At 40.6% G+C, this 27,563-nt stretch overlaps 1 protein-coding gene across 5 annotated transcripts in view; it reads left to right on the plus strand.

Annotated features, from left to right (window-relative positions):
- Positions 1–25,538, plus strand: part of PEX1 (peroxisomal biogenesis factor 1) — a 46,340-nt gene extending 20,802 nt beyond the window's left edge. For 4 of the 5 annotated variants that reach the window (XM_090047034.1, XM_090047035.1, XM_090047038.1 and 1 more), the window contains 13 exons: positions 1,110–1,280; positions 3,103–3,257; positions 4,140–4,329; positions 4,544–4,710; positions 6,042–6,176; positions 6,980–7,044; positions 7,300–7,442; positions 7,520–7,623; positions 9,982–10,158; positions 11,566–11,799; positions 18,536–18,733; positions 19,521–19,651; positions 21,367–25,538. In XM_090047034.1, the coding sequence (XP_089903160.1) occupies positions 1,110–1,280; positions 3,103–3,257; positions 4,140–4,329; positions 4,544–4,710; positions 6,042–6,176; positions 6,980–7,044; positions 7,300–7,442; positions 7,520–7,623; positions 9,982–10,158; positions 11,566–11,799; positions 18,536–18,733; positions 19,521–19,651; positions 21,367–21,451 (1,955 nt within the window). In that variant the 3' untranslated portion in view covers positions 21,452–25,538. Of the gene's footprint in view, positions 1–1,109; positions 1,281–3,102; positions 3,258–4,139; positions 4,330–4,543; positions 4,711–6,041; positions 6,177–6,979; positions 7,045–7,299; positions 7,443–7,519; positions 7,624–9,981; positions 10,159–11,565; positions 11,800–18,535; positions 18,734–19,520; positions 19,652–21,366 lie in introns of those variants that run through there. The other variant, XR_016442313.1, reaches the window with a different exon arrangement.
- Positions 25,539–27,563: the final 2,025 nt, after the last annotated feature.

Here is a 27,563-nt window from a genome sequence, read left to right on the forward strand (position 1 = left end):
ACAGTATTTTATATTCTTTCTATAAGGGATTTTGTTGCCTTGCAGTGAGCACCTTACAGGTTCATTTTATCGCACAAGTTACAATAAGTTGCATACATTACCATCTCAAAATTTCTTCCCATTTGGTATGAAAAAGAAGGAACAAATAGGGCTTCATGTCTTTTTATATTGAAAAGCTGGAACAAAAGTAACAGCATGTTATACTTCTGCAGTCGTTCTTACCTAACAGGCGCAAATATTCTAGATATATAAAAACCTTTGTCTGTCTGTCCATAACGCTTTATTTGCACTCTGATTGGCTGTCTCGGCATGTGGCAGAGTGCTGCCATGATGGTGGGGACAGAGATGAAGGGCCAGGCCAGCTGTGCTGGCCTGTCCCGCCCTCCCCCCCCGCTTTGTGGAGAAGGCCGTGGTGGTGGTGGCAGTGTGAGAGGGCAGTGAATGTGGCAGCGGGGAATGTGGGGGGGAGCGGCCCCCAGCCTGAACCCAAACCACTGAGGGGGAGTGGGGTTGGTGGGGAAGAGGACGGAGCTGGACGACAGGAGTGGGTGAACAGGGCAGACCCTGGGCTCTGTCCCCGCCAGCTCCCCAAGGGGGAGTGGCTCTGGCCCTAAAGCAGCAGGGGTAAGGATGGAGGGGAGCAAACCTGGCCCTGGGCCTCTCTCCTTCCCCAGCCTTCTCTTCTCCCTCTCCCCCCAGCCCAGCAGGTGGTGGCAGTGACACAGCGGACAGCCGGGGGGTGGGGGGGCTGGTCCTGTCCCCCCTGCTCCCTTCAGGCTGCAAAAATAGCCTGGCAACATTTCACGGCACACCTATTCATTTCTGATGGCACACTGGTTGTGAAACACTGCTTTACATTACTCCATTTTGTATCAGCACCTGAGAGTCTTTGTTGGATGGCCATGATCTGGCACTTCCTTTTCCAAGGAAAAGCCAAGGTCGGTGTAGGTCTAACATAGGCAGCTCTATTCCAACTGAAAATTCTTCCCATTGAAGAAATTCTTATGAACCCAATTGAAATATGTCCAAATCTCCTTTCTGTTGCCAGAGCAGACAAAAATCAGTGTTTAAATTTGCATTTTGTCACCATGTCTGTATTTTTATTTTAGGAAGAAGATTAGAAAATATACGGAAAAAGGTGGAGGAAGCTTTTTTAGAGGCAGCATGGCGGCAGCCATCCATTCTTTTAATGGATGATCTTGATCACATTGTTGGTGTTCCTTCTGCTCCAGAACATGAGAACAGCCCTGAAGCAGTTCAGAGCAATAGACTTGCACATGGTAGTACTGTACTAACAGCTTCTGAGTGGGTTTTTTTTTTTCATTTTTTTGTTGTTTGGATAAAAACGTGGTGTAACTTGGGTAACTTTTTGTACTCGAATCATAATGGCCTTGATAGTTGTGATGTTTTAGCAGCTATATTGTTCACATCTTCAGAGTAGCTGCAACATTTAGCACGCTTCAGCTGAATCTTAAACCAAAGTCATTAATATTGGTTATTACATATAAGTAATATTTCTCTTATCTGAATACGTAACCTCTTTATGTGCCTACTTGGTACACTTCATTTTATTTAGCCTCTCGGTCATTATAATATTCACAACTCAGGCACTTTAATTGAATAAGTGAACTATATATCCATGTGACCCCTATTTTCAGCCATTAGTAAATCTTTTCACAGATATTTTTCTGCATTGAAAAGGTTTAATATTAAATAATTAGCAGCAATGTATTTTAATATTAAACTGTATTAAATTCTGTCCATGTAGAGTTGAGTCTGTGAACACAGAGCTTCACTTTTTGTAGCAGAGGGAGATTACAATTTTTATTAGGTGTTTTTTGAAGTTCTAGATTCACACTGAAATGGTATTTAAAAAATGTTCACTTAAGTTGCATGCACAGTATTTGTTATTATGTGTAAAGTTTCAGTTTTTTAATACTTCATATATACATTTTGTACACGCAACAGACGGATAGAATTTTAAACCTTTAAACCTATATGATCTACCTTGCATATATACTTTCTTTATTTTTGTCCATGAAATCTCATAGGTTTCTTACTCTCTGTGCTTAAAGATCTATCTTTATAGTTAATGCATTTAGGGTCACAGCCACTATGGTCTTGGAATTATGTAAGAAGCACAAGTTTCTGGTAATATCTTCTTTTTTTTTTTAATTGAACCAACTGTATAGTTGAGAGAGATGTTAGACAAACTTTCAGGCACACAGTGCCTTTCCTTTTTTCCAATAAAAGATATATCACCAAAGAATCTCTCGCATCTGTACAGTTTATACAAATGCAGCTTCTGGATAGTTTATAAGAGGCTTTCATCCTCTTAGCTTGTCACAGAATACAGTAAAACAAACAATTATATTTATTGTTATATGGTAAGTATATTATTGCTATATAACCTAAGTTATAGATTTAGGATAGTAGCTTTCTGAATCTTAATTCCAGTTAGAGAAGCAGAATTCACAGTAGAGAAAAAAAATCATCTTTATTATTAGAATGTAGATATTATCATTAGTGACCTGCACTGCAAAATATTGGATCTATATTGGAGTGTGTTATGAAAAATAAAGATTTCTGAGGTGGGATACTTTATTTTCACTGGACCAGCTGCATAGGTGGAAAAGTTGCTAGGTAAGCTTTTGAGCACACCCTTCTGTTTAAATAAGACTGAAAGCTTATTTAACATCTCTCCCAACTCTAACACAATCTGGGCACATCTACACATCCACTAATGTGCTTTAGTTAATTAATTTGTTCTAGTACCTCCACTGTGAGGTACTAGAAAATGCACATTAGCCTATTTTAATGTGCATAAGATAACGAGCATGTTTTTTGTGATGCTGTAATGCACATTAAAATAAGCTAATGCATATTAAAGTGCACTTGTAGACACGCCCTCTTGTTTCTTGCATATTCCTTGAACTATCAGGGTCCAGTGAGTTAGAAAATACTATAATACATTACAGAAAGGTATTATAGTATTAATTATTATTTCATTTGTTTTAACAATCCTTTCCACTATCAAATGCACAGTATCGATATATGGAATATAGAATATTTTTAATTCATGAAACTGTCTTCTCTACCCAGTTTTGAAAGATGTGATAAAAGAAGTCATTTCAATGGGCAGCTTGATTGCATTAATTGCCACAAGCCAGTCAGAACATTCCCTGCATCCTTCTCTTGTTTCTGCTCAAGGAATTCACATGTTTCAGTGCTTTAAACATATCCAGCCTCCAAATCAGGCAAGTGCAGTCAATGAATAACTTCGATCAAAATGTTGGTTTTGACTTGCTGCCCCAGATATTAAACAAAAAAAAGAATAGTTTGTGGCTGACAGTTTGCTATTTGATCTTTTATGATATTAAATACCTTGTAACTCTTCTATATGTTGTCTTGAGGTGCTTTGAAAAGACAGCAAAAGGAATACCTATTTGTGACTGGCTTCCAACCATCCAAATTAATAGATATTTCACTGTAATGTGCACCTCTGAAATTTCTTTTTTGTTATAAAATGTTTGTAAGGAATGTTATTTTTTAACTTTTTTAAATAGACTGTAATGTCATGGTAAAAAATAGCAAAAATATATTGAATGCAGTGTTCTCTGCAGGAAAAATAATGATTTAGACATAGCTTATCACAGACTATCCCTTACACTTTGGAACTGAATCCAAGTTGTTCTCTTTGTTGTCCTGTCATAAACCAGTATTTTAAAATCATTGTCTGGACAGTATAATTAATATCCAGTATAACATCTACCTGTATTGCCCAAGTCTTGCATTTCAAATCTCTGATTTACAGCAGAAGATAGGACTTCATTGGAAACATCACGTTGCATGACAATATAAAGTTCAACAGTTGTTATGATGACAAAATGTTAGATAGCCATTCTTGACCAGAGTACTATGAAATGCTTTTAAGGTTTCAGTGCAATATTAGCACTTTCTTAAAAGGAAACACATTCAGTTTGTTATACTAGACTTGTGCCTAATGGACAAAAAGCCCTATGTTGAATAACATTTTGGTGACTGTTTCACACATCTGAGACATTTGTGCCCTCTTTGAGTGATAAATCCATGTAAGTGTAGAACTGCACATAAATTAGCTGTACATTTTCATTTTTCAGGAGCAGAGATGTCAAATGTTGTGTTCCATAATAGAAAATAAACTGAGCTGCACTGTAAACAAGTTCTGTGATCTTGATCTGCAGCATATTGCAAAGGAAACGGAAGGATTTGTAGCTAGAGATTTTACATTGCTTGTGGATCGTGCCATACATGCATGTGTTTCTAACAGGAGAGCATGCAAAAAAGAAGGTATGTGATATTTTCACAAAATCTCTACTTACATAATTTTAATTCCATCAGATAAAAAACATTTGTAATAATACAAAACTGTCTTTATCTTTACATGTAATATGTATTTAATTGTTCCATTTAAAAGTGTAGTTGTTTTTCATAGGAACTACAAGTTGTTCTACTTTCTCACTGCAGTTTTTATTTCTGGGGTTTGTTTGTTTTTTTTAAGCAGAACTGAATCTGTCAACTTCACATTTTCAAAAAGCTTTAAAAGGTTTTACACCATCATCTCTGAGAAATGTTAACTTACACAAACCTAAAGATATGGGTTGGGACAGGATTGGTGGCTTAAAGGATGTCCAGCAAATACTCATGGATACTATCCAGTTACCAGCAAAGGTATCCTTTTCTTTTAAACAAGGAACAGTTGCTGCAGTATTGTGCATATCATGTTTCGGAATTCTGATTAACAGCTCTTCTTTAAGGAAAGAATGGATGCTTAGGGGATCAGTATAGTACTTGGAGTCCTAACACGGAGAAGGCTAATGTGGTTTTAAGTCTTCTGCCGTCGGAACAGACCTGATGCAAAAAAAAAACCTCAGTGTGCCATAGCTAGCCCTCAGGGCCTATATGAAATATAGCAGCTGGTGCCTTACTGCAAGTGGTCTGTAGAACTTCCCTGACATTTCCATAGTATAATGACCTCACCACTGGCATACTGCTTTTGCCTCCCGACATGCCATTTTACTCCAGGACTTATGTGCAAGTCTTCAGAATGTAACATTTACAACTGTCTTCTACAGTGCCTTAGCCTGGGAGTCTCCCCTTGCAGAGCCAGCATTAGGGAAAATGGTACTCTGGCTTGGGTGAACTTGTATTTTGGTGTCATCTCTCCCTCCTCCCTACCTTCCCCCTCCCCACCCCTTCCCCAGTCAGCCAGAGCTGCTGCAGGCAGAGGTAGAGGCAGGCAGGAAGGAATGCAGTCCAGCAGGAAGCCAGAGCAGCATCAGGCACTAGGTAGACAGGCACTGCTGCTACTGTGCAGGAGGAAGGCAGATAGACCACCCCACCCAAACATGCCCACACTGGCTCCTTCTAAGCAGTAGCTGGAGGTATGCCAGGCAGGCTGGGCTGGGCACTGCTCCTCGTGCCTGGGACACGGATCAGCTGGGATGGGGCAGGAGAGAGCACTGCTGTGAGGATGGGCTGCTCGTGTGTGTGTGTGTGTGTGTGTGTGTGTGTGTGTGTGTGTGTGTGTGTGTGTGTGTGTGTGTGTGTGTGTGTGTGTGTGTGTGTGTGTGTGTGTGTGTGTTTGGTGCCCCTTGACCACAGCGCCCTGGGCAGTTGCCCACGCTGCCCACCCCTAAGGCTGTCTCTGTCCCCTTGGCTGGTATTAGTTTATGCTACTCTAGCCCCCCTTTATGCTATTCTAGCCAGCCCAAAAGCACCAGAGTGAGTTTGATTCACTTACCCTGAAACTCTTCCAGTAAATGGTCAGAGTATTTTGCAAAGGCAAGTGTTAGGTTACTGTAATATAGGTATAATGTTTTATAGGTATAATGTAGCCAATAAGTACATCAGTAAAGCTCTTTTTGATGATAATGTGGATGAAATAGGTAATTCTGCAAGAATATCCATAGAAACTAGCACTAGTCAGAGCTCAGTTATTACAACGTTATCAATAATTACATCTTAAAGAATGGATGCTACCCTGATTCCTTTTTTTTCAGTATCCAGAACTCTTTGCAAAACTGCCCATACGACAGAGGACAGGAGTTTTGTTATATGGAGCTCCTGGAACAGGGAAAACCCTCTTAGCTCATGTAGTTGCCCAAGAGAGTAGAATGAATTTTATCAGCATCAAGGTAACAAAATATTGATGGTTTATTAGATCTTTGGGGTAGAATGAAATTCCCAAAAGAATTACGCTGTCTCGGGGGGATGGAACTACACAGGGACAGGAATGTAAAATGTGCATACAAAAACAAAATACCAGAGTAAGAAACTCCAAAATAAGGTCATATGGTCACTTAGTGTCCAGAAAGAAAGTGCTACATATTTTTCATTCCCAATCCTTAAGGAATTTTAACAAAATTATTAGTAGTTATCTGCTAAGTAAGGATTAACGTGTTTGGCAAAGAAAGGTCATTGCTCAAAAATTTTCTGAACTGGGAGATAAGTGTAGAGCTTGGAAATCTGAATATCTAATCATTCCTGCCTGATTTCATGGTGTGGCTATGTAGTTATCACAAGAGGGGAAGGGGTTGTGTGCTGTTAATTGTAAAGTATTTTTTAGGAAACTGTCCCATTTTCTTAGTTTCACATCCATTATATAATTATCCTAACTTTGACTGCAGTGGTAAAATAATTTAAATGCATCTTCGAAGTACAGGGGAATCCATAGTCTTGTGACACTGTAGCATATTTCCCCTTGTAATGAGAAATCTGTGAAACGGCGGAATTAAAATCACTTGGCAAAGTTTGAGGGGCATTTTGTTTAATTTGCCAATCATTGCTTTCCTATTATTTGAAATTATCTTTTGCTAGTATAAATAGTGGTTTCTCTGGTCCTAGAGTATCTCACCTTGTTAACAGATTAAGGTTAAGAAATTAAGGTAATTTTAATTAAAAGAAAATCACAAGTCTCCTTTTCTTTTTGTTTTTACAGGGACCAGAGCTACTTAGCAAATATATTGGAGCAAGTGAACAAGCAGTTCGAGAGCTCTTTATCAGGTTGGTCCTATTAAGATTTGTGGGTTTATAAATAGATTCTGCCGTTTGATGATAAAAAGAAATTATTTGAATTTTCTTGTCAGTAGATAGACCTGGCATAGTGACTTTAATCATAGACCTGAAATAGCCAGACCTGCTGAATCATGAAGCAGACTTTTAGACAAAACAGCAAGTGTATTTTACATTTTTAAGCAGGTTTGTTCTGTTTAACCAAAAGTAATAGATGTATTGGCGTTGGGTTATATTTTATTCTAGGGCACAGGCAGCTAAGCCTTGCATTGTTTTCTTTGATGAGTTTGATTCTATTGCTCCTCGCCGAGGTCATGATAATACTGGAGTAACAGACCGGGTTGTTAACCAGCTGTTGACTCAGCTAGATGGAGTGGAAGGCTTACAAGGTAATAATTCAGCTGTATGTAACTTTCTCAGGCAAGAATTCAGCAGATACTAATGAAGTTCTCCTGATTTTTCTAAGGGGTTTATGTGTTGGCTGCTACTAGTCGCCCTGACTTGATTGACCCTGCTCTGTTAAGACCAGGTAGACTGGATAAATGCATATACTGTCCACCTCCTGATCAGGTAAAAAAGGAAAAAAGCAAAATACTGTACGATATGTGAAAGGATTCTCCGCTGCATTATACTTTGTGTTGTCACTGACACCTGAAAAACGAACTTGATCCACTACTGCATAACTCCAGTTTTATGCAATGCCACTCCATTGACTTCTTTGTCATTGCAGTGGTATAAAAATGACTCATATTACTCCAGTCCAGCAAGTTTAAAGTGGACACTAAACCTGATGAAATTAAGATAGTTCTTTGCTCCCTTTCCATGAATTTAACCAAAGGCACAGTGTTGAAAGCACTGGAGAATTACTGTATTTACTCAAATACCAGACAAGGGGTTTTTTTCTCATTCCGCATGGTTGGGAAAAGGGCCCATTGCTATGGATTCTAGTAAAGACTGGGATGGGACATAGGCAGGGCATGCAGGCATCTGCTTCAGCTTTAACACTGACCAACCTCCACCCCCGCCCATGTGCTCCCTGTAGTCTAAATCCACTGTTTTTAGACTTGTGTTTATAAAAGGAATGTCACCTTTCAGATATTGTAATGCAGTGTTACAAGTGTCATGTTGGATTTTGAACAGTGATGTTAATATTGTTATATCTTCATGTAGCTGCCTGATGTTTCCCACAAACTTGGGACCAAATCTGAGTCCTGTGGACAAACTCTTCATAAAAGAGGGTTTGTCTACAGGAAATATGTTGCTATTGGAAGTTGGGAGATTCAGGCTTTTCTTTTCACCTATAAGAAGGGCCAAAATGACTAATTAAGCTGGTATAGCAAAACATTCTGTTTCCCTATGCAAATTAGTGACCCAGGAAATCTGCTCTTGGCATTGAACCATGAGCCACTTCCATTCCCACTCTCCGTTTCCCTTCTGTATTCTAGACGAGGAGGGTATGAAGTCCAGTTGATTGGGCTCTTCATTATTTGTCCCCAAAAACTGATATTCCCATAGAGCATTATGATCCCTCGAAGGGCTTGGTCCAGCACTTTATGCAGTAAATGGAAGGACAGTCATTGACTTAAGTTTTGCATGTGTCCTGAAGAGACTGCAAAGATTGTCTCTCTGATTATCTGTGATTTGAAAATTATTGCTGTTAATTTTCAATTTATGTGGCTATCTTCACAAATGACACCCCTTTTCGTTATCATGTACACAAGAAAGATAACCATGCATAATAGGATGCAAACACCACCTAATCAAATATGTCATTTTTATTCCTATAGTACAGGAAATTAACTCTTCAGACCAAAAGACTCATCTTCCCTTTTTTTGAACACTTCTGTTCTAGGCTAAGTACAGACAGCCGAAAAGCCTCGGGCTGAATTGATCCAATCTTTGCAGGTTTATCGAAACTATATGGAGCAGAGTAATTTCTTCAGCCATGCCTAGCTGGCTGAGGAGGGGGTGTGGCTGAGGGAATCATCTGGCTCCTGGCAGGCAAGGGGAAGGAAGAAAGCCCTACTGTAGGCTTTCTTCCCACCCCCACTCCCCTGGAGGCTGAGGAGGGGGCATGGCTAGGGGAATCATCTGGCAGGAAGGGGGAGGGAGGAAAGGCCTGCTGTAGGCTTCTCCCCTCTGTGCTGGGAAGATGCTAGGTGGGGGTCCGGTGCCAGGTGGAGGGGCTTCCGCCATGCGTCCTCCTCTGCAGGCTGGAAGAGTGATAATGTTCCAGCTAGGGAGCAGAGGCATGGGGTAGACCCTGCTCCCCTGGAGCAGACAGGACAGCCCCTAACTGCAGAGCATCCTGGGATGCTGGGGGATTGTGGGTTAACTTGAACCAGGAGGGGATCTAGAACAAAAGTTCCATAAACTGGCTTGACCTAAATCTGACCTAAGTCTGATAATGCATCCAACCAGGTTTATCTTAAACCAGGTTTGGCCATTTTGGAAGTCATTTAAGTGCACCGAACTTCTGTTCTGTTACAGGTTTAAACTGGTTTCTGATCACGTACACTGATTTATGTAAAACTTCTGTCCCTATGTTTAGAAAGGGGACCACAAATAAAAATGCAAATTCAGTTATATTTACAATACTTATCTGAAAGTTCATAATTCATGGTACTTTTAAAAATCTTAGCTACTGACAGTATAATTAGAGAATTATGGTGCATTAGGTATTTTTTCCACAAACAGTTCGAGAAAAGATTATATGGTTGTAATTTGGAATAGATTGTTTACTATGACACGTGTCCCTATATATGCTGTTTTAATTATACTAGTATTGTCTTTCAAAATACATTTCTGCATATTAATTTTGACCTGTTAGAAAGTTCCTCATAAAGCACAGTGCTAACATACTGCAGAGCAATTAAAAGGAAGAAAAAGAAACAGATGGCTTTTATTTACAGTACTTTTCTTCTATAGACTTCTCGTTATGAAATCTTAAAGGCCCTTAGTCATTCTCTGCCTTTGGCAAATGATGTGGACTTACAATATTTGGCAGCAAAAACAGAATATTTCACAGGAGCAGACTTGGAAGCTTTATTATACAATGCTCAATTAGAGGCAGTACATTCTAGTTTGGGTTCAAGCTTACCACAAGTAAGTACACTGAAATGTAAAGCATTTCCTTTGACCACTGTTTTGTTACTCATCTCTTTTGAAGAAGGCAACTTTGTCAAAAATAGATTTCCCCTATTTCTGGTGAAATAATATTTAATAAAATTTCTTCCTTTTTTGTAATTATTGTAATTTCTAGATTCTGTCAGAAGTTAAATCTTACTCTGTTTGCTACATAGTAATAATTGTGGTATTCTCTCTCTCTGACAAAATTATTATTTTTTTAAATATATTTTGCCACTTTGAAAACTTGGGGCGTATTTAATGTAAAATTGATTTATTCTTGCCAAACACATTTGCTATTTGCATGGGCCCTACTTGCCTAAGGACTGCCTTCTGTCTTATGCTCTATCGCATAGTCCCTAAGGTCAGCTAAGAGTAACCTCCTGCAAGTACCATCAGTATGCCAAGTGCACTTAGTGAAAACACACGGGACATCATTATCAGCAGTCACTCATCAGCTCTAGAACTCCCTCCTTACTGAGGTCTGCCAGAGCCTGAACTTCATTCAGAAGCAGTGCAAGACCCTCCTATTTAGGCAGGCACTTAGCAAACAAAACAAGGCTTAGGATATCACTGAGGGGATTTCAGTTTTATGTTGATAAAAGTTGCCTTTTAAGTTTTTTTTTCTCTTGTTCATTCTTCTGTTTTATATGTTGTTCTGTTCTGTTATTGTAAGCTGCCCTGAGCCTTTATAAGAACCCAAAATGTCTTTGTTAATACATGGCTAATGATCAGTCCAGAGATTTGATAATCATCCATCATTAAGAGGAGGTTATGGACAAAATTAAAGTGTAGTTTGTACCATATCTAGCTCTAACCACCAGGGTGAAAGAAACGATCAAAATGAACTCAAGGGTAAAGGATACCATCAGCATAAACTCAACACAACCTTCTGTTTAGCCTTAATCAAGAAGTGTATTTCCAAACTGTCCAAACCACATGATATTATCTCAAAGAAATGGCATACCCAAAGCCTCTTTCTAAGTTAGCAGTAGGATTTTCTCCTTGCTAGAAAACTTGAGAATTCCTACTAATGATGGTCCAAGAACTTTTCAGCTATCCTTCACCAGCCAGAAAGAATACAGATGTACAATCCACATTGGTTTCTTAAACATATCTTACCATTTTTAGGATATAACACAAGCAAATAAAAAAGTTATTATTGTTCTACCACAAAAGAAGAAAGTTCAGTCCAAATTTGTAGAATTTTCTCTGCAAAACATTTAGAAATGTACTTGTAATGGAAGACATATGGATAAAATTGGCAACTGACCAGACTGCCCCAATTAAATTTTTTGTTGAATGCCAATTTTTAAATTAAACTTCACGTTACTGGTAGTTATGAATTAATTAAAGCCTCTAATTATGTTTCTTGGTTTGTCCCAGGATTTTGGTTCCAGTTCTGACAGTGACTTCAGTCTCTCTTCTATGGTTTTCTTAAATCACAGCAGTGGTTCAGAAGATTCAACAGGGGAGGGAGAAGGAGGGCTAGAGCATTCTCTCATTTCCTTGGAGATGTCCGAGTTGCTTCCTGAAGACTCAGGAAGATCCAACATGTATCGTCTTTATTTTGGTAGTTCATATGAATCGGAGCTGGGAAATGGAACTCCTTCAGAACTGGTAATTTGTCTTTTTTTCATAATTGACATTCTAAATATTTGTTTTTCCTGGAGTGAAATGAAAAAATATATGAAGTGAATTTAAAAAAAGCCCTGCAGAATCTACTATTGACTTTTCCATAGGCTGAAGGAAAGAAGCCTTAGGGTGTGTCTGTACCACTCAATTACAGCTTCAGGAAGGATGCCAGTGAGACATGTTATACCTGTTTCATTTGCTGCTTCCCAAACTGGAAATAGTGGAAGTAGTTCTTCATGTCTGGACACATGACACATTTAACACTGTTGTAATTGACATCAGTATTACATTGGCATTGCATAGTTGCATTGGTGTCTAAAACAGACGGAAGACTAAGGCTGTGTAAAAACATTTGTTTTGACCAGAAAAAAAGTCTTCCATTAGAAAAATAGCCCCAGAGTTGGACTGTACAAACAGTCCTCCAGCCTCATGGCTAGAGAGCTTCACAGACAAGCTCTCCAGCCAGGGGGCACTAGAGGGCTGCTCCCTGGGCACCTATACCTGCCCTTAGGGGAGCCCACTAATTAACATTCTGTCCTCTTCTTTTCCACAAACAGCCCCAGGAAGGTTTCCTGCCCTGGGAGAACGCCTCCACATCCCACCAGTCAGCTGATGGTCAGGAGTCATTTTTCCATGGTGGCAATCCTCCTGGTTCTCCCTTGCAGGAGAACAGCTTCTCTCCTTAACCCAGAGGAGCACTCAACCTCTGGGAGCCTTGCTTCAGGGCCACAGCAGCACACCTTGTCCCATGCTGCTTTGGGGTTATCCAGGGCAGTACAAGGCAACTGTCACAAACTTGACCATGGGGCACTAGTGAAGGCACAAGTTTCTCCCTTCTGTACTGCCACTTGCTCCAAGTAAGAGACTGAGGTTGTCACAAGATAGCTCCTTATGTCAGCAAGCCCCAGTTCCCCTGGCGTTATATGCCAGATTTTGCAGCGGAGGTGTGAGATCTCTATCAGCCTTGAGTGGACACCACATTAGGGTTATGGAAGAAGTCCCAAGTCCTCCCCCACACATAGAGAATCAGCCTGGAATATTACTTGCCCAGAAATCACTGTTTTCACTGGCAGTCAGTATGGAGTCAAGCAGCAAAAAGATTCTCCTTTCATGTGGCATCAGATATCAGCTTCCTAGTCTATGAGCCACTGTCATATTGCATGATGTGTGGATTCTGTCTACCCTGTCTGGGCATTTGTAAAGATTGCAGCTTTCTACTAAGGGTTGTGGTGTTTGTTGGACACTGTATTCCAAGATGTTCGTTATTTACATAGGATGAAGGAATTATGCAAACAAAACAGACCTGCATAATCTGGTCTCCCAGTTTGGAGTCAGAAAATAAAATAAGTACAGATTCTTACCCTCTAACCTGGCTACCCCTAGCTTCCCATGAGAGTTCTTGCCAGAGTTCTAAAAATCGGCCTTCCTGCTGATTCTGCCAGTCCTTGTAACTGGGGCCAGCTGAACCTCAAAGCCTGAGACAAATATTCCAATGTTTATAAAAAACCTCTAAGGCAGGGGTCAGCAACTGGCATGTGTGCCAGTGTGGCACATGAAGCCATTTTGCTCAGCACATCACAGCTGGCCTGGGTTCTGGGCAAGCCCCTGTAACCAGCCACGGAGCCTGAGTTGTTCGTACCAGGCAGTAGGGAGGCTGCAGGCAACTGCGCCGGGGTCTGTGGAGCCATGGCCCAGCTTGTTGCCAACAGCAAGCGCACACACACCTCAGGGTACACAGGGAGCCAAGACTGCGCTGCCACAAGGATCGGGCCCCTCACAAGTCCCCCTCCATCTGCCTCTGGCACACCAACATCTTGCAAACTGAGGTTGCAGGGCTTTTTTTGGCACTCTGCACAAAACTTTGCAACCCCTTTCATCAGCATTATTCTGATCACCCATGAGTCACCAGAACCCTTCTGAAGTTTCTGGCTACTGTGAGACACCTAGAGCCCCTCTGGCAGAAAGGCCATTACTCCTAGATGCCTTTGCTATCATAGAGTTGATTAACCCCATCTTTGGCAGACAGTGCACAGGAGTGCCCGTCCTACCAGGGGCCCCTTGTATCTTCTATCGTGAGCAGCAGTTCTTCTGGACCTAGAACACAATGGCAAGGGATAATTAATAGTTTTACCCTCTCCCTAAGTTCTCTAGCTAAACCATATCCAAAACTATAAAGATATATGCAAGCAGTATAACACATTCTATAGAGTGATGACAGCAGCATAAATGGATATACAATAACACAGGTTTTCAAATTAGACCACACATGCCACATCAGTACAATAAAACACAAGAAAATTATAGTATGCTGGAAACCCCAAAACATAACAGGGTTCATGACTGTGGCAGGGGCATTTCACTGTGGTGGTAAGGCTCCCAAGTGTTGTCACTACAGCAAAACAGTCTGCCTCAGCCTGCTCTGCTCTGGGTCATATGGACAGTCAGGGGAAGCCTGTGGGGTGGAAAATGGGATGAGGGAAAGCATCCACACACCAGCCCTTCCGGCTTTTTAATCACCACTCCCATGGCTCAGCTGAGGGAGGGGATGTTGGGGGAGGGGATACCAGGGGAAACAGAGGGAGCAGCACAACAAAGCCTCTGCCTGCTTCTTATGCTGGGAACTCCAGTGTGAGAAGCAGGCAAGGAAGAGCTGTGGCTGCTCCTTCTCATCTACAGAATGTGGGGAGCAGCTGCTCCCTTTGCCTTCTCCAGACTGAGGTGACCCCAGTCCAGCCCCACTCTTCCTGGGCCCCAGGAGGAGTTAAGCCACAGGAAAGTATGTAGACATTCAGTCTCCCAAGAGAAACTCTCCTTGGAGCAATTTAACTCTGGTTGTTCCTGATTTATTTTTCTTCTGGGGTGGCCAATTTTGCTTTGGGAGAAAAAGCTTGAATGTTTCCACACTTTTATTTTCCACTGGTGAGCAGCAGTTCTCCCAGTAGAAACTGAACATCTGAACCTGGCCTAAATCTCCTAGTGCAGTGGTTTTTAGCCTGTGGTCCATGGACCCCTGGGGTTCCACAGACTAGCTCTAAGGTAGTGTTTCTCAACCCATAGGTCACAATCCAAAAGTGAGCCACGAATATATGAAAGGGTCATAAACAATCATGAAAAATCAAGGATTTTCTCCTTTAAAGGAGAAAAATGTAGGAAACCACAGGTTTCCACTTGCAAGCTGACAGGAGGTTAGCTACTTAAACTGTTTACTGGGTCAGGCCTGGCCATCAATGTTTACAAATGGGTCCTGGTACAAAAAAGGTTGAGAACCATTGGTCTAAGGGGTCTGCAAAAGATGACCATGATCAATCAAAAATATCTGAATACCCACATTTACAATTCAAGGGGGTTTGCACCTCCATTCAAAATTGTTTAGGGGTCCACAAATGAAAAAAAGGTAAAAACCACGGTTCCAGGGCAGTTGTTGCAGTACTTGTTATTATAGCACCTTACCACAAGGTGGCTGGCAACCTGGTATTGACTCTTTGCACCTAGCAAACAGATACCCTAGGACAGTGGCCACAATACACATTCCTAATTTTTCCTTGTATAACTCTATCCCAGATTCTGTATTTTATACCTGCTTAGGGCCATATAAAGTGTATCTGCTCCTTGTTAATACCAGCGTAAGACTGCCTGGCACTAGCATAAATGTGCTGGCCTGATCCTTTGTAGTACTTTTGTTTCCAAAAGACTCTTCTGTCAGTGCATATTTATGGCTGGGTGGGTTATTACCAGTGACTGTGTTCCTAGCTGTAAGAACTGAAGTCAGTGTTAAGAAGTAGAACTCCTCTTGTTTTGGTATCACCCGGTCAAAGAACCTGTTTTGCTTTATACCTTCATTTGTATTACACACAGGATTTACCACAAGAAAATGTCAGTAATTATCATTCAGGGTTTGATCTTGGACCAGTGGCTTGAACACATTATTATAACTCACATGTCATACATGCACAGGTTCAATTCAGAGTGAAAAGCTAAAGAATAGAAATTATAAAGAACAAGAAAGTGGGCTGGGGAATGTGATGCAATGCAGTAAACAGATAAAAAAGCAAACTTATTTTTCTTTTAAATAGTGATACCACATCCTAAAGCTAAGCACAGTGACCAAAATAAGACAACAATGTGTGAATTCATAGGAAAAACAGATTGAGGTAGGTAGTCATGTTAATCTGGAGTCAGACAGAAGGCAGGGTAGAGTTGCACATTGTAGACTAACTGAATCAGAGATGCATAAGTTTTTGTGAGCCACAGGTCACTTTTATTAGATGCTGTGAAAGGACATGCAGAGAACAGGATATCAAATAGAAGGAGTGGTTTAGATACAAACTACAGGGAAGTGGGGGGAAAACCAATTGTAAAACTTGATAAAGTTCCATCTTCAAATCAGCACTAAGTAGTGGGAAACTTCTGAAATTTCTATTAGGGGGAATATTAATTACTTTGGAGGCAAACTTGTGTTTTAAATGATATTTCCCTGTTGAGATATGGCTGCTTGTTGTCAGGAAGAGTCCCTAACTATTTAGGGGTAAAAATACCACTACTAATATGGAAAATACTATTATGTCATTTTGGTGACATTAAGATTCAAATAGTAACTACTTACTAACTCATATTTAACTATGTTCTTAGAAAACACATGGTTATTTGGCAGTCTTTGGTTCCATTCAAGGTCATTTGGGAGATCATTTTAATTCTGTGAATAGAAGTTCTAATACAGTCTTATGATAAGCTTGTCAAATACTATTAAGATTTTTTTCTAATTGTTTTATCCACAGTGAATATACATCTTCAAATATAAGTCTGCTTAAAAATAATTTTGTTAAGTTTACAATGCCTTTTTAAATTCAGTTGAGCAAGTATTATGCTATTTGTAGTAAAAATGCAAGGAGCAACGTAAAGTTGCCTTAGGAAAAATTAGCGTCAAATAGTAAATAAGGCTTCACAAATAGAGGACAAGCCAGAGCGTAGAACAAGCTGCCAGAGGCAGCTGTGGAAATGTCATCGCTTGAGGTACTCAGTTGGACTTGACAGCTGTCTCTTAAGGGTGGTTTAGGGATGATAACATCATATGACACTGACAGAATAGACTTATATGACCTACAAGAGGCTTTTTCCAGTTAAATGAGTCTATTCCAGGTCTTGAAAGAAGTTTAAGATGAGGCAATTCAAATATTTTTCCCCCAAACAATTTTTTCTTTTAAATGTTCTGATTATTCTTTTATTTATTTTACTTTTCTCTCTATGTTTCCTGTACATGTATGTGGTGTGATCTTTGATTTTTGTCAGAATTGTATGTCTGGTTGTTCCTGTTGGATACATGGTTAAAAACATGTTATCAGCAATCACAAGGAAGCATGATAGTTGCTAGCATGGTTTCAGCATAAATAAATACTATAGATGATTAGCTGAAAGATGGTATTGATACGGAATCAGAGTTAAGGTTGTAGAATCTATATGCTTGAAGTTTCATGTGGTTGTTAATGTTAATTTAGAGTTTTCTGTCTTTCATTTTGTAATAACTGAAGTATTCTGATTGAGCAAGCTTATATATATATTTAGAACATTAATTTTAGTTTAGCTTAGTTTGGTAACATTTGTATCTTTCCTGTGTGGTAGCCATTTGTTCTGGAATGCATAACTTAGGTATACCATATTTACTTGACTCTAAGGTGAGCCCTCCCTGCCATCATGCAGAAGACAGCTCCTCATTTTAGATTCAAGTACAGGTGTGGGGGAGAGGGGGAGCAGCTGCAGTTCCAACCACAACTCCAAGGTTGAAATACCCGCAAAGCTTCTGCTTTCTCCTCTCACCTCCCTCCCCCTCCCTCTTTTCCCTGTTTACCTTGTCATTGCATACCCAACTCCAGCTGGGGGCAGGGATCATGCAGCACATGCTGCCTTCAGCCCCAGCCCAGGGGACAGGCAGGAGTTGTGGGACAGGTACCTGGGGATGCACACATAGATAGGGTGGGATAGGCACTGAGGAGCAAGCAGGCATCCAGGGAGACAAGTGCGGGGGTCAGTGGGCAAACCATTTGACTCCCCTGGTGCCTACTCCACGACCACCTGGCCCCCTGTGGCTGCTTGCCTTGCTGTATTGGGGAGGTGGGGGACAGGATGAATTTGAGATGACCTTCCAAAGATCAGATTTTAGACATGGAAAAATTTTTAAAAAATTTTTCTATTTCTAGAGTATAATTCTTGGGGGGGGTTCATCTTAAAAATTTAGAGTCATCTCAGATTCAGTAAATACAGTAAATCCATAGAGACCTTAGATATAAATGCATAAATATTACATATATGGAATAAAGATTAAACTCTTCAAAGATAGGAAAGTTCATAAAAAGGAAGGTAACCATATTTCACTTTGGAAAAATCTAGTTTTGTAAGCATTTCTGTCTCCCAAATATCTTGTTTCATTAGCCTAAAGCTTTATTTTCTGGCAAGTCACTATACATGACCTACATTACATACTTTAGAAAGAATGAACTTTTTTTGGTGATAAGAGAAAACTGAAGTAGATGAAAAGTGTGCTTACATGAAAAGAGGGCAGGATTTTTTTATGATACCTTTTAATTGGACCCCTAGTGTAGTTGAGAAAGAAGCTTGACTTCTGAAACATCATGGCTACAACACTCCAACCTAACAGTCGCATAAAAATCTTAACTCCTGAAGTAGCAATTTTGAATAAATTAATCTTTTTTTCCACCTGTCACTATAGAGCTCTCTGTGTTTGTCTGGACCAAATTCCACAACCCATGATTTAAGTGGCATGAGTCTGAGAGATGTAGTATCATCACAACCCTCAGTGCTGAGAACAGCTTCACAGGAAGGTTACCAGGAACTTAATCAAGAGCAAATGGAACACCTCCGGACTGAAATCAATGCTATCAAGGCCAACTGCCAGAGCAAGAATGGAGTAGGACAGTTTCTCCATAAAATTCAATCCTGTTTTTTCCCCATTTAGTTTTCACTTTTTGTTTGTTTGTTTACAAATTATTTCTGCAGTATTACACTAAAACATAGCAAAGTTTGTGTGTAATCACAGAAGATGCAAAGTCTGATAAAATGTTCAGAGATGTTGTTTGTCTTATAGCTAGGGATCTACTTAAAGCGTGCAGAGGGGAAGAAAAAATTGCAGACTGCATGTGGCGCCTGGTGCCATTTTTGTGGCAAGATCCCCCCCACTGAGTAGTCAAGGGGTCCTGGTGGCCCTGTCCTTCACCGCTGATTTGTGGAGAGTGTTGCCATTCATGGGGCCCTGCCCCTCACCACTGATTGGCAGAGAGGGCCACACAAAAGGCAGTCCTGTTGGCCAATTAGTAAAGAAGGAGGGTGGAGCTGGCATCTTGACTGCTCTCCCACCACCCTGGTAGGCTGCAAGGCCAGGCCAGCATTTTCTTTTTAATAAGGGTTTTTTTGTTGAGGGGTTTTTTTTTTTGGGTGATTCCATACAAAATCACCAGGAACTCCAGTTCTCATGGTGATTGCAGAAACTGCCTTTTTTCCTAGTGTCCCTGAAAATTGCAAAATCATGAATCGAATAGATCCCTACTTATAGCTTAATACATTACTCCTGAATTAGTTACCATCAGAATATTGTATTTTGGAAACAGCTCCAAGCTTTTTGCTGTATTGCTCTGTGTCTTGTTACATGTAATAAACATTTTCCCATTCATTGCTGTATTTTTATTTTTATTTTCAAGGAGGATATTACCCCCAGTCAGTCAGTGCAAAACAGGAGTACTTTAATCATTACTCAATCCCAACTGATGACTGCACTTGCAGGCACAAGACCATCAATTAGTCAAGATGATCGGAAAAAATTTCTTGAAATGTAAGTAGTAAATTCTTTTACTAAACATGCTTGTATCATATTTTTGTACATTTCAAGAGTTGTTTAAAGTCAGGGAGTTTTATTTAAAATATATAAATTTGGAATCAAGAATAGACTTGAACTTGGCACTCCAGAGTCACTTAATTGTTTCAGAATTGCTTACAAATTAGATCTTGACAAGGGAAGCACAATTCATCAGTGTTTTTCATGAACATATACATTGCTGTTTTCAGTATTTTTTTGCTTTTAGGGATTTTGATTGTATGTGGTATTGTTATTTCTATTGCTACTATATACAGTTGCAATGTTCTTTAACTATCTGTCCAGATACATTTCACTGATATATATGTTATTGTGTGCATTTATGTTCAGATTCTTTGGGGACTGTATATTTAAGTCTCTTACGGAAGTTGTAGAGGGCAAAGCAAATCAACCTCCTCCTTTTTAAATTCTTTCCTGAGAAATTCAGACTTTCACTTGTTATGCAGCCTTCTTGTTATTTGTTGATAGCTGCAGATAGTACTGTTATTTTGGGTATAGGATTATCGTAGCTTTTTTTTTTAATTTACTTTTTCTGTTAATTCCCTGAGAGGCTACCAGTATCTTCCTATTATGGAACCAGAAAAGTCTGACTTTTCTGTGAGTCTTTAATGCAGGGTTGGGCAGTTATACGGGCTGCAGTGGCACTTAATTAATTATAGATAAAAAACAAATCATATGCTAAAACTGAAAAATCTATTATAACAATTTAATTTTATTTTAAAAAATAAAACTTTGTCCTTATTTACTTTTCATAACTCTTGTATATTTGGGGGGGGGGCTGCCCACACACTAGGTCCCAGAAGCTGGATAGGGGAAGGGGGCATGTGCACCAGTGGTCGCCAGGGCAGCGTGGTGCGAGAGCGTTCCACCCTCCGTCCCTCCCTTCCTCCCTCCCATGCACCATCTGGCCTGTGGCTGTCCCCACGGTTTTCCACATGGGGCCGAACCCCATGCACTCCTGCCAGCGGCAACCTGCACCATACTTTCACCTGCACCCACTAGACAGTCCTGGTGCCGCCCCCAGCCAGTACGCACAGCTTCCCAGCGGGGCTACTCCCAGGTGCTGCTCGGTCCCCCCCCCGCCTCCAGCAGCATCTTCTCCTCCTGCCCCTGCTGTGCCACTCCAGGTCAGAGGAGCTGCAGCCCCAGGAAGTTCCTGCCCCAGTGCACAGGATTCTAGCTTCAGCTCCCAGCCACCTTCCACCCACTCAGCTGCCCACGTGTTGAGCACCTACCTGTGGGCAGCCAAACGGATGGAAGGCAGCTTGGAGCTGGAGCCTCCCAGGACTGCATTTCCCCTTGCCTGGAGCAGTGCAGCAGGGCCAGGAGGAGGAAGAGAAGGAGCCACTGGAAGTACAGGGAGCTGAGCAGCACCCAGGCAGCTAAAGCTACATGGGGAGCAGCTCCATCAGGAAGCTGGCCCCGCTGGCTAGGGCCAGTAGGCTGTCCCGAGTTGGGGCAGGCAGGAATCAGCCCCATGTGGAGCACCATAGGGACAGCCACAGGTTGGATTTAATCAATTGGCTACTCTTTAAAACATACATATCTATTATTAACATGTAGGCACAAATAACTGGTGTGGTAATAATGAATATTAACATGCATCTAAAGAAACATTTGAAAAGAATGATGGCATCTTATATTAATATTTTATTATCTATCTTTGTTTTTAGCTATGATAATTTTCAAAATCCCAAGAAGAGGAAAGGACAGAGTGCAGCAACATTCAGACCAGGACAAAAAGTGACTCTAGCATAATGATTGTTGTTATTTGTGATCACTACACTGTAATTTAGAATATAAATGTCAGTCATATACTTACAGTCTTAGATCAGTTTAAAATTTATATCATATAGATTTATTACTACAGTGACTGAGGATAGGCATCTTTTAAATTAACTTTTAAAATGCTGGAAGATTATTTGACATCTTATTTTGCAAAATTATCTGTCTTCCTATAAATCAGTATTAAACTTTGAGACAACATTAGCTATGTTGTTTCCAACTAACCAGCAAACCTCAAGTTGTTTATCAGTGTGCAAATATCAGGAGTTGGTTCCCCATGTTTGCTCTGAGGAAGGATACAGATATGTTGCTTTTTCACAACTACTTCCTGAATCTGAAAGGTAGAGGTTCTGTCTTCATGAGAAATATGGTATCTATACATCTTATTTTAATATACTGTAGTAACTAAGGAAAACACTTTTCAGTAAAATATGTTGAACTGTATAACAGCTCTGTAAATCTAAGGACATATTTTGAATATGTATTAGTGTGTAAGTAGTGTCAGATTTTCTTGCAGATCAACTGTAGCTGGAAAAAATTTAAAACAAACTAAGATCTGAATTTATCTTTTAAGTTAAGAAAATAGATACATGGAACCAAATCAGAAGAGGCTCCTTAAATCATGAGCTTAATCCTCCACTATTGCAGGAAACTAAAAATGGACACAATTTAGGGCCATTTAAAAAAGGGGTGTTTCAGAAGGGCAAGAGCTGTTACTGTTACATTTCTGGTGTTCCCAACTTGTCCACATGTAACAATTAGAATGTAACAGCTACTGTCCTTTGGAAACCCCTCCCTTTTGAAACTGCTTCAAATGTACATGTGTCCACACTCTTACTTATACACTACTGTCAGAAAGTTATCAAACTTCATATTAAAACCAGCTAGGTTACCCCCATTGCTCCTCTTGAAAGGCTTTTCCAGAAGCTCATTTGTCTGATTGTTGGAAAACATCTTCTAATTTCCTGCCTGTTCACAGATATTTTATTCCCACTTGCTCTTACACCAATATTGTCCTTTTATTTAAACACCTCTTCTCCCTTTCTGGCGTTTACTTTCCTGACATATTTATAGGGAGCAGTCACTTTCCCTCTAACCCAGTGCTCTCCTAGACTAAGTAGTCCAAGCTTTTTTAGTCTTATCTGATAAGACAAGCTGTCCACTCCCCTCTTCAGCATACTAGTCCTTCTGTGCACCTGTTTCATTCTAAATTAATCTTTCTTGAACATAGTATCAGAACTGTATGCCATACAATGACTAGTTCTGTGCATAAAAACACTTGCCAAAGGAAGTTATTATTAACAGTAGGTGGGATTCCCCACCAATCCTTAAGCAGGTAGAATTCAGAAAGGTACTCAAAGTATTTAAATTAAGCCTGTCTATAGATTTCATTATTCAGGTGGATGATTCTAATGTACAGAGGGTGCATCTACACATTCGCTTTACTGCGGAGCTGGCTACTTAGCTCTGCAGTGAAGTGTCACTGTTTACACGTGAGTCCGTATGAAGGCACAGTAAATTAATGAACTCTGCCATAGAATAGTATTGTCCAGGACAAGTACTACCCTACAGTGGAGTCATTTAGTGATCTGAAATGCATGTATAAACAGTGACCAGGGCTGGCTGGTGCATGAGGGTGCTACAGTGCAGGGGCTACTCGCCAGCCAGCTGCACACTGAAGCACCCTTGTGCCCCAGCCAGTCCCTCTGCCACCTAACACCAAGACCTGGGGATGGCCCTCAAGCCCCCTGCCAACCTGGATCTGCTCTTCCCCAGCTCAGACAACTGTACCTGGGAGCAGCTGACTCTGGTGCAAACTGTGCCGGAGTTTGAGCTGTGCTATTCACCATGTGTAGATGTGCCTAGAGAGTATAAAAGACTATTACCCAGTCTGACAAGAATTAAACCTTAAATTCAGAGGTTTTTTCTGAGTGCTTATTACAGACTGTGGAAAAAAGGCTGACAGCAGATTTGCCAACCATCTAAATTTATGGACAATCTGTGTTTAAAAAAAAAAAAGAGAGAGAGAAAGAAGTAAAGTGTAAAAGCACCTGTCCATAAAGTCCTTAAAATGGAGCCATCCGCAAAAATAAGCAACCGTGAGCTTGACTAAAACTCTGTCCTTGGAAAGAGGCCAAATGCAAAGCGTTGATGGACAAACATAGCAGAGCAGTACTACCTGGCGTCTGAGCAGGAGTACAACACCCTTCAGGAAGTTCTGTCAGGGCTTTATGGGCTATGGGAGCCTCTACAGCCTCCTCCCCCCACCCCCCAGGTATGTGCTGCTGCTAATGTTGTGTCCTATCACCTGCCTATAATTGCTGTTCACCTTACAGACAGGAAGTGTTGCCTGGCCCCAGCAGTCTGAGACACTGAGTGGGATGGGGAGGGGGTAGTGCAGCCATGATGGAGCTGTGGGGCTGGGAGGCAGTGGGGGTAGGCATCAGGTAGGGGTACACTCTGGGACAGGGGAATTAGGGCCAGCAGGGGTAAGGCTGGAGATCAGTACAGTGCAGGGTGCAGCTGGGGGAGATAGGGTGTGGAGGTGAGTAAAGGACCCCTAGGGTGGGGACAGCACAGTGTAAAAGCAATGCTGCAGTCAAGCAGTGTTGCCAACTTAATTTTTTTCTTTTTATTGTCAACTTTTTTACTGATAGCCAAACTTTCTTTTGGTTGGGGTTAAGTCCCTGAATTTTAACTGAGTCCTCATTACTGCTATCCAGGACTTGGCAGAAGAGTTACATTTACATTATGTAAACTGTATGTAAATAGAAACATATGTCAGTAAGTAGTATCTTATGCCAGGGTAATTTACTGTGATTAAATGCAAATGTAGACACTAACCACAGGGATAAATTGTACCTAGTGAGCCCAGTAAAACATATCAGTAAATGTTTTGTTGTCATTAAAAACGAAAAGCACTCTTGTACTGACAGCTTTGCCTGACAGGATACCTTTTCATTTCATTACTCTGTCATCTGTCTTGTCAGCTATCACTGACCTTGCTCAATTGCCAGCCACACTCTCCTAGTGGTCCATGGGTATTAAACCCCCCCCCCCCCAAAAACAGTAATAAGTAGATCACTTTCCATCTCTCATATACACACAACACTATATATTCGGGTATTTCTGCTTTGTAACCTAGTAGTACAGCAAAATGCATCTGGCTTCAGGAGCTTGTAGAGCTGCCTGATAACGATGAATAGCTGGCAGATCTCATATTTTGGATGTGACCTACAATGCAAAATAAAGAAGATCTAGTAGCACCACTTAGATCTAGCAGCAGGAGCAGCAATAATTTCCTAAAATCCTGGGTAGCAGAAAACATCATTAGAGTGTGCCCCAAAGCATGCAGAAAGAACTTGCAGAAAAAAACAATAAAGTATGTATAATTGGCCAATTCTGTTAGGTGTTGTGTCTGCATCTCCCATTAGCTTTAATGAAGTTATGGGTTTTAAACTATATGTGTTTTGCATTTTATTTTGATCTACAAGGCTATTCTGCAGGAAACCATATACCTTGTTTGTTCAGAAAAGCAGTACTTCTAGCCTTCATCCAAAATTTTACACCTAGTGTTTACAAAATTGCTTTTGGTTATTAAAGTAGTAAGACCTCTAAAGAAAAGAGATAAGGCAATCTTTTTTTAACATTCAAATTAAGTCAAGAAGTAGATAAGCAAGCCATAGTCAGGCTTGAACAGTACCACTGTTTATTCTGAAACTGTTATTTCAGAATAAACGTCACATGTTAGAACTTGACAACTGTTTAAATATAGGTGTATAATGCAGTTCTCTCACAAGCTGTAGATTGCACAAACAGGATTTTTAAATACTTCAAGCCTCATTTCAGCCAAAAATAATCCAAGTTCTATACCACACCAGGCCTCATTTTTATCACCAAATACAAAATGGACATAAGGTGATTGTTTTTCTCCCTAAACCTGAATTGCTTTAAGTATCACAGCGGGACAAAATAATTATGATTGTGGATTTTTGTTTTCGATGCCATTTAATTAAAAATAATGGAAGTAGAATGAAATGCATAAAAATGCTAACTTTTAGTCATGGTTTACTGGTTTTTATTTTAATGTTGTAGTCATTTTATTTTCCAAAGGCTTCTATCAGAAATGGTATCAGTTATACATAGGTTCTTAGCAATGCTAAAAGACAACTATTCCTGTCAAACAAATATGTGGTAGCATATCAGTATACAAGAAAAAATACTAAAAAGTGTTTACAGGTTCTATAATTACACAAGAAGTATACAAACAAAAGGATCCATTTCCCAGCCTGCTTACGTAATGTCTGCTAAATTAGTACTGCACATATATAGGATTGTAGGAGCAAAGCTTTCCAGAGAGTTACTATTTCAATCTTAAAATAAAAGCACCCTGAGAACTTAGAAAAGTGGAAAAAAGGAGACCCCTGTATAAATTAGATTGGGTTTGCAGTGTGATCCCTACAGGAACAAATTACTAGAATAACTAGTAAGTGACAACTAGGAATTAAATTCACGCTGCCATTGTAGCATAAGTGTTAAGCTGTTGGTACAAGCTGGACTTAACTTTTTCATGTGAAGCCCAGCAGATGAGGTTGAAGTTGCCGTTGGAAAGCATTGAATCAGTGACTTACCCAAGCATCCTCTTTAGTGGGGTTTGAAAGCACTACTGGCTATCTGTGGAGCCTTCTCCCAAAAGTGGTCCTTGTTGCTACTACAGCCTTGCCTTCAGATATAGAAAAGAGTTGGGCCGTTGCTTTTCATCTGGGAGTATAAGGATGGGAGCAGAATCACAAGGTTTCTAAACTAGTTTACTACAGTACAACAAGGATTCTGTTATACATTAACTGAAGCAGGTTGCGAAGACTTGGGAGCTGTTCGAAGCCCTGTCTTACTTTTGGCAAGTCTCATTCCTGATTCTTTTGTTCCAACTGCCATGCCCAATGTGCTTTATTTGCCTAAAATAGGGACAATGTTAATTACCTTTCTAAGAGATGCATTTAAGGCTAAAACTTTGTAATAGTACTACTACTATGATGATACACACGGATGCATGTCTATCAGATCCTCAAATGGTGGGTGCTATTGAAGTGCAAATCTTGCTAATATTCATTCAGGTTAGAGATGTACACAAGAGGAATTAAAATGAAATAAGAATGTTTTCCCCTTCCTCAACTAGTGCTTGAATTTTCCGTGACATTTTAAGAAGAAACCACTTTAGAAATGCCATACAACTGCAGTATCATATTAGCCACTATTAGATAACCACAGCAGGGTTTGGATCTCTCACACGTTGCTGTGGTGTCCTTGACTGGCCTCAGAAATATGGAGTAGAAGAAATAGGTTGAATAACTTCAAGTCATCTAAGGTTTCGTGATCATCACAGAGTAAACATCGGACAGAAAAGTGCATTGGGACTATATTGTGGACAGAGAAAACCTGCTCTTTGCCCATCACTGCAAATGTTGAGGAACCTGCTCAGTCATGCAATTTACACTTCTGTGCAACAAAAGAGTTACTTTGTTGTGACCTGCTAGAGTGAATCTTTGACACAAGTTTTTACATGTTAAAATTACTTTAAAAACAATCAAGGGCACGTAGTAAAAAACAATCAAGGGCATGTAGTACTGGCTACATGAGAGAAATTCCCTTATTATTAGAAATCAGCAACAATGGGTGTGTAGCAGGGCACTGAGGTGCCTGCTACTTGTGGAGCAGTAAGTGAGGATCCCAGCTGTGGGTTGCCAGGGTAACCGGTGGGAGTCAGCTGACCAGAAGAGGCAGGGCCTGGCTCCCATATAACTCCCAGGCTGAAGCCAGGCAGGCAGTTGCCTGCCAGCACCCATAGGGGTAGGAGCTCTGCCAGAGTGAGAAAAGAGGCTGGACTGCATGGGCAGTTAGGGTGAGAGATGGAGAAACCTGGTGACAGACCAGACCTGAAGGTGATTATGGCCAGATGGCTTAGGTTTATGTTATAGCCAAAGGGCTTGAATTTGTGTTGATGGTTTATGACCAGAGGACCAGGTGAGGCTATAAGGCGATGGAGGAGGCCTCATAGGGGAGCCACAGCCAGGGGGCTGCGAGAAGC

The sequence above is a fragment of the Crocodylus siamensis genome, chromosome 5 (genome assembly GCF_052110815.1).
Source record: "Crocodylus siamensis isolate JL-2025a chromosome 5, ASM5211081v1, whole genome shotgun sequence".
Taxonomy (NCBI): Eukaryota; Metazoa; Chordata; order Crocodylia; family Crocodylidae; genus Crocodylus; species Crocodylus siamensis.